Consider the following 10,096-nt stretch of genomic DNA (forward strand, 5'->3'; position numbering starts at 1 on the left):
AGTAACCAGGGGAACTGGATTTCTTTGTCTTGGAAGAGACTAAATTCATTCTTGGCGATCACTTACTGTATCTTTCCATCTATTTTGGGGGACTCCGATTAAAGAAAATGGGGGGGAGATGTATCCGTGTTAAGACGCCCCCATTTTTTTTTTCATTTTTTATGCCTGCTCCTTCCCCACTGCAATCCCATTTTGCTGTTTTTTCCATCCCGCCCAATTCAGACTCTTGCTTCCTGGACAAGAACCAGCTGCTTCTCTCTAGCAGTGCCCCAGTGAAGGAGTCCAGTGCATTGGGTGGCTTTTCTGCAAAGCGCCGGGAAAGGCCCCGGAAGCAAGACCTGCTCCAGCAGGTGAGCGATTTTCTCTTTTTATGTAATCGCGTGGCATGAAGCAGAAGGCTTCCCGGCTTCCCAAGGTCTCATGTATGTGTCTGTCCCCTGTCTCTCTCAGGAACCCATTCCCTTCCCCAGTGGCCCTGGCTTCTCGGCCCCCAAAGAGGAGACCCCCGGCGAACCTCGCAGCAGGAGCGTTCCGGTGTCTGAGGGGCTCGCCCCACAGATCTGGAACCAGCTGAATTCCAGTGAGTTATTGCAAGCATGTGGAGAAGAAGGAAAGGCCATGCTCCTGGGGCAGGCTGGGCAATCGGAACTGGCAGCGAGAGGGAGCAGCTCTTGGGGTCAGGGACGAGAAAGCAAACATTGCTGGTTCAGAGGTGCCCCTGTGTTTTGTTTCACCAGACTCCTCCCGAAAGAGCTACCGCCCTGCCTCTGTGGAGCCCTGGATCGACCCTCTGAATGCCTTTGAAGAGGTTGCTAGTACAGAGGTGAGGTCCGCTGAGATGGGATGGTTCCGGTGCATGCTCTGCAGAGGATCCCTTTCCAGGGCGGAGCCAGACTTTGCCGATGAAGGAGCTTTTCTGTCCCCCTAACCCTGTTTGCTGACTCTGCTTTGCCCCTTGCCCAGATGAGCCTGTCTGACAGTGGAGTGGACCTCAGCAGCGACTCACAGGTCTCCTCGGCCACCTGCAGCCAGCGCAGCTCTCCCGACGGGGGTCTGAAGGCCACACCAGATGCTGGGGCCAAGCGCAGCGGAGCCATCGGCAAAAGTACCGAGGATGCCGCTGCCGCTGCAGCCGGACCGGAGGGAGCAGAGCCAAAAGAGCAGAGGAGGCGGCCCCCGCTAGCCAGAGACTCCAGTCTGCTGAAGGAGAAGAAGGTACAAAAGTAACTCTGGGGTGTCGCCACATCTTCAGTCAGCACTGCTATAGCGCATGCAGCTGCATTGGTTTCCTTAATGCAGTGGTGGCCAAACTCAGTGCTCCAGATGTTTTGGGACTGCAACTCCCATCATCCCTAGCTAACAGAACCAGTGGTCAGGGATGATGGGAATTGTAGTCCCAAAATATCTGGGGGGCAGGGTTTGGCCACCACTGCCTTAATGGTTTCCTTTACTGGATTGGTTCCACCCCACCCTGTTTTACTGAAACAGCTCTCCCAAAGGTTTCTGGTGTGTGTGTTGCACTGAATGGCGTGTCCTCTTTTGGCTCTTCCATTGCCCTTCCCATGAATCCCACAGTTGATTCTGCCATCCTGATTGGGCTTCTGAAATCACCTCTTCTCCTGACTCAACCACCTCATTTCTCTCTTGAGCTCTTCTTGTCATTTTTGCTCCAGTTAGGACTTGGTCCTCTGCCTCGGTTCGGCATTACAAATGGGGATCTGTGAGAATTGCAAAGCTGTTAGGAGGACTCCAACCTTCCAAAGATCCTTTTGGCAGCAAAGAAAGCATTGCCCCTTTACAGCCACAACAGCTGCATCCTGCTCCACTTTTCCAGAACAGCTTCCCCCCTGCCCTCTTCTTGCTAGAACCACATGTTGGTGGTTTCAAGGAATCTTAGTGTGGGGTGCATATGTAGCTAACATGGACAATGCATCCCAGGTTCTTTTTGCTTTGGGATTCTTTCAGGCAACTTCTATTCCTCTATCTGAAAGCATATTCAGGAGGGGGTAGCGTAATTGAAGGACGTGCAGGTCTCTGCGCTTAAAATTTTATCCAAGTAAAATTAGCCCAGGCTCTTCACCAGATTGAATTCCATTATACATAAATCATTTTCACATTTTCTCCTAATCTTGGGGAAATGGCAGTAATCCAGGCAAAGAATGTAAGCTTCCACCCCCTGAAATCCTGCACTGATTTTGAAAATACTACCAGGCATAAATTCTCCCCTTTACATACCATTGCACTCATAAATATGTTTGTTTGTTTTTTAAGTGCTTTCACTTCAGCTGCAAGCATCAGTTGGTGCTAAATAAATGTGAAGTAATAGCAGCAGTTCCCCCTCAACCCCCCCCCCCCAAGAAATCGCTGGAAAGTGAGCCTGGATACTGCCCTCAGGCTAAACTGTTTGCCATCCCCATGGTCTCAAAGGGCCCATGAGTTTCACCACCACCCCTCCTCCTCCTCCTGCGACAGGTGAGCAGCTCCCCTGAGCCGCTGCCCCGGGACCACCCTCCCCCTGGTGCTATTGGCACAGAGCGTTCCCAGCGAGTGGAGAAAGCAAAAGACAACAGTGCAGAGGGTCTGGGTGCGATGACGTCCGAGCCAAACCCCCAGCTCGAGTCCCCCGGGGCCTGCCCACCCATCCAGTTTGGTGCTAGCGATAAGGTAAGTGCCAAGGCCTGGCTTTCTTCCTGCGCTCAGCAGGAGAGGGGCAAGACGCATGTGTTTTGCAGTCTCTTCTCGTACAAGTCCCAGACTCGGATTCCAACCCCCTCCCCCCTGGTTTTTGCCCCCTTCAGGATGCTGACCTTCGCTTCATGGTGAATGAAGGGCCGAAGCCAGATAAAGAAGAGCTGCACCAGGGACTTGCCGAGGGGGTAAGTGGGGGGGATGTTCCAGTGCTGATTTGGGGCTCCCTCTTCTCTCTCCCTCCCCCTTTGAGTTCAGCTTGGAGGGCTGCAAAAGAGCTTGGCTTTGCCAACTGAGCAGTGGGTGACCTTGCATTCCATCTGTGGGGCCTGTTGTAGTTTCTGCATGTAGGGGCTGCCCCTCAGTAGTCTCTTGGATCAAGATGCAAAAAAACTGGCTTCTCTTTTGAAAGGCCAGTCTTGGTCAGATTCCTGGATGAGAGCAGGGACATCTCTCTTCCCCTTCGCTGTTGCTGCCCATCCATTGCATATTAGTAATATTCCCCTCCCCCTAAGGTGTTGGGGCGGGTTACAACATGTACCTTTTTAAACCACATATTCCATGGAAGATAAAATCAGAAAAAGATACTGATGTACAAGCAATATTGGGGCATGATTTTTGCAACCTGTTGTGTGTGTCTGCAAGTTTTCCCCAAAACCTCAGCAGGTTTAAAATGCAGCTGTTAGACCTGGGTGATACGGAATATATTTTGTCAGATTTATTGTCATTTCAGTTTGCTTCTGCGGTCCAGGGGATTGAACTTTTAATATGATTTCTCTATTAGTATATTTTTGCACATGGCAAGGTAGAGTTTAAATCTGTACGAGGGAATGAAACATTTGGTCCGTTTAGAAAGGAAGCCTAGAGCTTGGTTGCCTCCAATGACTCCCCTGCCTCCTCCCTCTCCGCAGCTGACCTCTGCCCCCAGAGAGTGGGAGCTGCTTCCGCCGGCACCTCCCAGCCACCGAGCTTCCCCCGAGGCGCCTCCTGGTCGCGGCTGCGAGGCCCGGCCATTCCCTGTAGCCCCAGCATCTTGCCTGCACAGCCTCCCAGCAGACACTTCCGTGTTCTCAGGTATGGAGGGGCACTTGGAACGGACAGGGAAGAGCTCACATTGTGCGGCTCCCAGCCAGAGCAGTGGTTGACTGTGCTTCTTCCTCCCTGCAGGTGAGCGGGGCCAGGGCCAGCGGCTGTACCCGGAGCTGTTTTACGGGAACCAGGTACCTACCTTGGCAGATTGGGCAGAGGAGGGGCGCCTCCTGTGTTGCTGTGGGGCCTCTGGCACAGCTCAGGAGGTATGGTTTTAGCTATCCCACCTCCTCTGAAAGGTTCCTTGCATCCTCTTTCTGCAGGTCCAAACTGCCCAGCTGGAGTCCCAGCTTCATGGCGCGAGTGGGGGCAGCAGCTACCGTCCGAGCACCCCTTCTCTGCACTCCTACAGGTAAGGGCAGGGGGGCATATGGGGCTCTGAGCTCCCCTTGTGGCAGGGAGACACTGCAGAGCCTTTGCAGCATGGTATGTGTTCCCGCCCTGCCTTTTGTGAGAAGCACTTGAGTCCGGTCCACAAAGGTGATATTGTACCCATCTTCGTGCGGGCCGCCACGTGCAACATGAAGCAAGCTCGTTTTCTGCTGCTCCAGGGGGTGGGACCCGAACCAATGGATTCAAGTTACAGGAAAGGGAGATTCCGACTAAACATCACAGGAAGAACTTTTTGGCAGTGGGAGTTGTTTGACAGTGGAACAGACTCCCACAAGAGGTGGACTCTCCTTCCTTGGAGGTTTTTAAGCAGAGGTTGGATGGCCACCTGTCAAGGATTCTTTAGCAGCGAATCCTGCGTTGCAGGGGTTGGATTCTGACTGACTTGCTTCCTTCACTCGCTAGGTCCCAGCACCTGTATCTCCAGCCCAGCCCAGCCCCCACTTCTCCTGGTCAGACGGCCACGGGCGCTGTCTTGCCCAGCTCCGCCTTGCTTTCGGGGGTGGCCCTCAAGGGGCAGTACGTGGAGATATCGGCCCTGCAGGCGGCGGAGCTTCCCAAGCTGCCAGCCACAGGCTTGCTGTACCAGGCTCCCCCTCCTTCCTTCATCTACAGCTCAGCCTTCTGCAGCAGCCAGCTGGCTCCAGAGCAAGCCCTGCTTCAGGTACTAGGCGTTGTGGTGGGTGATTTAACTGAAGGGCAGGTCTTCTGGGAATTGGGGGTGCAGAGAAAACCCGGATTTCTGGAGGCAGGTTGGAGAGGAAGAGTTTATGATGTGGCACAAATGGATGGGAGCTGGGAGAGAGAGCAGGGCAATGGGGAATTGAGGGAGGGGGGGGTGTCTTGTTTTAGGAAGCCAGGAGCTCTTCTCTCATGCTGCGCCTATAAATAGTGGGCAGCTACTCTTCATAGGCAAGTAACTTTGTGCCTAGGAGCCAAGCTTTCTTTTCAGTTGGCTTGAGTCCTTGCTCTTCAGCTCCAGAGCACAGATGTGAGGAGTGTTGCCAGTTAGTGAGGATCGTGGGCCGCACGCTTCTAAATACCGGTTGCTGCGGATCACGAACAGGAGAACATTCCTGCCCTTAGGTCCTTTGTCACAGACTGGTTGGACGCAGAGGAATGGTGGGAGGCACCAGCTGGGGGACCCCCAAAGGAAGAAGGCTCAGAGCTCGGGGAGTGGTGGTGGGACAACAATGAGTGGTCGGAGGGCGAAGACTGGGAAGAGGAGGTGTTGGAAGTTGAAGAGGTAACAGGGAGCAGAGAGAATCGTTGGTGCAGAGAGGTCTAGAACCCAAGCAGGAGAGGCAGAGAGGGATCTTCCCATCCTGCTACAACAAGCTCCCCTCCCCCTTGGTCTCCCAGAATCAGAAGTGGTATGAAGAGGGAGGAGCAGAAGCAGATGTGTCGACGTAGTTTCAGATTGCTTGGGGAAGGACCCAGGGAAAGAGGACACTTAGGGAGCTGTGGGAAGGCAGGGACCTATAGTCTCCATGACTGCCTTCTAGGAGCAAGACTTATTGAAGAGAGTTGCTGTGCTCACTAGGCCTGGCACTCCTGAACAGATCCTGTTGTTCTAATAAAAATCACTCTCTGTGATTTGCTGCCTGCTAGCCTCTGACACCCTGCTTGTAGGTTTCCTAGAGCCATTGGCTCTTGGAACTGATCCAGGAGGGCTCTGATGATGATCTTGGGTTCAGAAACCTTTGATGCAATCTAAGCAGGCCGCCTCCTCTGGTCCTTCAAGAAATGGACTGTGTTGGGAGTTGCCATCATCGTGTTCCTTCTCCCCTGCAGGTGCGCCAAGAACTTGCATCCCCCTCTGAGTTCTACCCAGCCACCCTGGGGCAAGGTAGCCAGAGCAACTTCCTGACTGCCCCAGGCCCTGGCCAGCAGGTGAGCGAAGCACCATCTCTTTCAGCCCAGCTCTTGGACCGAAACTGTCCCAGGATTGTAATGCCGCCCCTATCTTTCTCTCTGTCCTGCCCCAGGTCCTTTTGCCCATGGTGGAGCCGCCCCAGCTGCCCCCTGTGGTGAACTTTGGCTCCTTGCAGCAAGCGCCACCTTCTGCCCCTGCCCCTCCACAGCCGCCGCCTCCCCCCATGCCCCTGGTGTCCGTGGCCACCCAGGCTCTGCGGCCGCCCGGGCAGCTAGCTGGGCGCCTCGTCTCTCCAGCCGTGCGAGCCTTTCCTCACGGCGGAGTGGGCCGTAGCGAGGTAAAGAAGAGGGCTGGCGGGCTGGATTCTGCTCCATGTGAAAGGCCTCCCCACCCACTGGTTCTGATGTAGGATTTTTTTCCTCCCCGCCAGCTCCACGCTCTGGAAATGAAGCCGCTACAAGATTACAGGAAACTCAATGGCCTGGGGTCTCCAGGGGCCCGGCCCCCCTCTGGGGGCAGGTGAGTGTTCTTTGTGGGGCAGAGCGAGCTTTGGGGACGGAGGAAATGTCCTGGAAACAGACTGGAGGGTCTCCAGTTCTCAGACTCCCCCACCCCGATGCTGCCTGGGGTGCTGGCGCCATTTAGCAGACTCAAAAAAAGGACGACTGGACCCATCTCACATTTGGTGGAGTGGACCCGCTGGCCACAATGCCTTGAGTCAGCCAGGAAGCATAAGAAAGGCCTTTCCCTAAAGCAGGCATTCCCAAACTGCGGCCCTCCAGATGTTTTGGCCTACAACTCCCATGATCCCTAGCTAAGAGGACCAGTGGTCGGGGAAGATGGGAATTGTAGTCCAAAACATCTGGAGGGCCGAAGTTTGGGGATGCCTGCCCTAAAGCATCTTCCTGTTACTAGTGCCTTTTTGTGTGTGTGCAAGTTCTCAGAAGCATTGTTTCCATTAAAAGTAGTGTTGGAAGATGGTTCCTGAGCAGCAAGAGAGAAGTGAAATAGCACCTTTGGCTGCCTCATCACAGAGACGTTTTCTCTCCCCTCAGGCCTTTCTCTGGAGGCTTTGGTGCCAGGCTGAAGTCCCCTGGTTCTGCCTACGGTGGTATCTTCCGTGCCCAGCGCTTTGAGGTCTACCAGCAGGTGAGGCTGCCTTGTGGGACTTGCCGTGTGAACAGAAGATGGGATAGGGATTGATAAACGGAGCCCGCTTTTTAAGGCAACTCTGGGATTATTAGGGTGGGGGTTACAGGAACGCAGCGACATTCCTCCTCTCATCTGCTGTGTGTGTGTGTTCTCCTTCCCCTCGGGCTTCCCAGTCGGACGTCCTTCGCTGGAATCCCCGCTCTTGGGAGCGAGCCGCTCCACCTCGCGACGGAACGCCAGCCCGCCGCCTTGAGCCAGACATGCGCTCCCACACTGACAAGCAAGACCCCAGTCTCTCCGGCCACCACTAGCCCAGGATGCTGAACCCGCCCCTTTTTGATTCTGTTAACTTCCTTCCCCCTCTCCTCCCCAAGATCGCGGGAGGGCTGTTTGCAGGGGTTTGTTCCTCCTCCCCCCCTCTTTGGTGTATCCTGAATACGGGGAGTCTCCTTAAACTCCTTTTCTGTTTGTATGGGGGGGTGACACTGGAATTTGCCCCTTGGAGTAGGGGTGTTAGACACTTAGTGGGTGCTCAGAGTGTATTTTGGGAGGGGGGCAAGGATCAGGATTTGGGGAGGCTCCCAGCTGAATGTATTTTTGCTTATTTCCTTTGGTTTTCACCTGAGTTTATTTTTCTGGTAGGGGGCTCTGTTGCCCTTTGATCTGAGGGGGGAGCAGCTCTGAGGTTTGGAGTGTAAATATATATAAATATGAACGTGTCGGGGGGGTCTCTCCTCTTCCCTCTTCTATTTATGGGGGTGGGGGGAGGTGAGACTGGGAGCCTGTCTCCTCTCCTATTTGCTCCTCCGAGTTTGAAATAGGAAGCATTGAGTTTTTAAAAAGGTGGTCGAGCTGGTTTGTTTAATAAATAAAACCAAAAAAGTTGTTTAAAAAAACCAATAAAATAAAAAGTCAGACTGTGGGTTTTTTGAATTGTCATCTTACCTGCTGACTTCCTCAGCGTGCGAAAACTTCCCTCCATGGAAAATGAAGCATTGTCAGGGGAAAGAATTAGTTCTCTGCATCATGGTGATTTTAGAAATTACAGGTGCCCTTTGTGAAAAATATTGTCTTGGCAAAGTGCTGGTAGTGACTGCTTCCATATTATCAGAGGCACGAAAGGTTATATAGAAACTGCTTACCACCCCTTGTAAGGCAGCTCTGCTCCTTGAGCGCTTCCATTCTCCCAATCTCTTCTGGTGGCAGGGGGGGAATCGAAATTGCAACAACCAAATGTCTCAATACCAGCCACTAGAGAAGAGCAGGGCTCTTCAGACAAACCACACCCACCCACTTCCCCATGCCTGACAGCGGCTGTAGGAAATTTCAAGCAGCAGGACCATGCCTCTACAACAGAGAAGGGGAAGAACAGGAGCAGCTGGACTGAATGTCAGTTGCAGGCACATTCTCCAGCCACGCCTACTAAAGGAAGACACTTCCTTTGGGTCATGGGCAATAAGTGACCAATTGACAGATGGCCTACATTGGTTGGTGGAATCGGCTGTACTGGGCAACAACATTCAACATCTAATAAGCATTTAATCTATTCCCAAAGAGAAGGAAACTGCAGGGATTGTTGGTTGAAGAAAATCCAGTCTTGTGGCCTGTTTTTCACATTTCGGCATCAGTTCGCTGCTAGCTTTTTTTTAAAAAAAAAAGAGGTCTTTATAAAAATTTGGCAGCATTTTTATGCAGATTTCCCCCCCCCAATACGTTCTTGTATGCATTTTCTCCAATACAAAAATGTGTGCATGTAAGTTTCCCTTTTTTATGTGCTATTTTTCACATATACCACTTTTATCCATACTTTCCCCTCATACACATGTTAATATTATCTGCTTGGAGGCGGCTTTTCTTTAAAAACCTCTAACTGAACCAGATGGGCCTATTCCAGCAGGCTCTTCTTGAGTTCTTACAATTTCTCCTCCATTCCTCATTGCCACGTTTAGACCACGCACAAAACTGAGGCACAAAAACAAGTTCAACATAATACTTTGCTGTAAATATTTTTTTTAAAAAATATACCCCAGTATCATCAGAAGTTTGGCACAGGTGGGGTGCAAAGGGAAGAGGTGCCCGCCCACCCCCAGCATAGAAATGCAACAATTATCCTCTGGCAGCAGCCAGCATGCCAAAGCTTACTAATTTTACTTATTTATATCCCACCTTTCTCCCAAGGAGCTGAGGGTGACATACATGGCTCTCTCCTCACCCTGAGACAGGGTATGTGAGAGACGGTAACGGGACGCATGGTGGCTCAGTAGGGATGCGAACCCTAATCTTTCCTACCGCAGTCCAACACAGTAACCGCTATACGGTTGGAGGCTGGATGGCAGCTAACAGATTGAGGTTGAATCCTGACAAGACAGAAGTACTGTTTGTGGGGGACAGGAGGCGGGCGGGCGTGGAGGACTCCCTGGTCCTGAATGGGGTAACTGCCCCTGAAGGACCAGGTGTGCAGCCTGGGAGTCATTTTGGACTCACAGCTGCCTATGGAGGCGCAGGTCAATTCTGTGTCCAGGGCAGCTGTCTACCAGCTCCATCTGGTACGCAGGCTGAGACTCTACCTGCCTGTAGACTGTCTTGCCAGAGTGGTGCATGCCCTAGTCATCCTCGCTTGGACTACTGCAATGCGCTCTACGTGGGGCTACCTTTGAAGGTGACCCAGAAACTACAATTAATCCAGAATGCGGCAGCTAGACTGGTGACGGGGAGCGGCTGCCGAGACCACGTAACACCGGTCTTGAAAGACCTACACTGGCTCCCAGTACGTTTCCGAGCACAATTCAATGTGTTGGTGCTGACCTTTGAAGCCCTAAACGGCCTCGGTCCAGCATACCTGAAGGAGCGTCTCCACCTCCATCGTTCTGCCCGGACACCGAGGTCCAGCTCCGAGGGCCT

At 52.8% G+C, this 10,096-nt stretch overlaps 1 protein-coding gene across 4 annotated transcripts in view; it reads left to right on the forward strand.

The window, feature by feature from the left end:
• PRRC2A (proline rich coiled-coil 2A) overlaps nt 1-8,117 on the forward strand; it is a 38,211-nt gene extending 30,094 nt beyond the window's left edge. For 3 of the 4 annotated variants that reach the window (XM_035107163.3, XM_088663456.1, XM_088663455.1), the window contains exons 18-32: nt 223-350; nt 451-580; nt 738-823; nt 964-1,215; nt 2,473-2,664; nt 2,799-2,876; nt 3,600-3,762; nt 3,856-3,908; nt 4,041-4,129; nt 4,573-4,831; nt 5,962-6,060; nt 6,156-6,380; nt 6,474-6,562; nt 7,099-7,192; nt 7,369-8,117. In XM_035107163.3, the coding sequence (XP_034963054.3) occupies nt 223-350; nt 451-580; nt 738-823; nt 964-1,215; nt 2,473-2,664; nt 2,799-2,876; nt 3,600-3,762; nt 3,856-3,908; nt 4,041-4,129; nt 4,573-4,831; nt 5,962-6,060; nt 6,156-6,380; nt 6,474-6,562; nt 7,099-7,192; nt 7,369-7,506 (2,075 nt within the window). In that variant the 3' untranslated portion in view covers nt 7,507-8,117. The remainder of the gene's footprint in view (nt 1-222; nt 351-450; nt 581-737; nt 824-963; nt 1,216-2,472; nt 2,665-2,798; nt 2,877-3,599; nt 3,763-3,855; nt 3,909-4,040; nt 4,130-4,572; nt 4,832-5,961; nt 6,061-6,155; nt 6,381-6,473; nt 6,563-7,098; nt 7,193-7,368) is intronic. The other variant, XM_035107166.3, reaches the window with a different exon arrangement.
• The last annotated feature ends 1,979 nt before the right edge of the window (nt 8,118-10,096 follow it).

The sequence above is a fragment of the Zootoca vivipara genome, chromosome 2, assembly GCF_965207765.1.
Source record: "Zootoca vivipara chromosome 2, rZooViv2.hap1.1, whole genome shotgun sequence".
Lineage (NCBI taxonomy): Eukaryota > Metazoa > Chordata > Lepidosauria > Squamata > Lacertidae > Zootoca > Zootoca vivipara.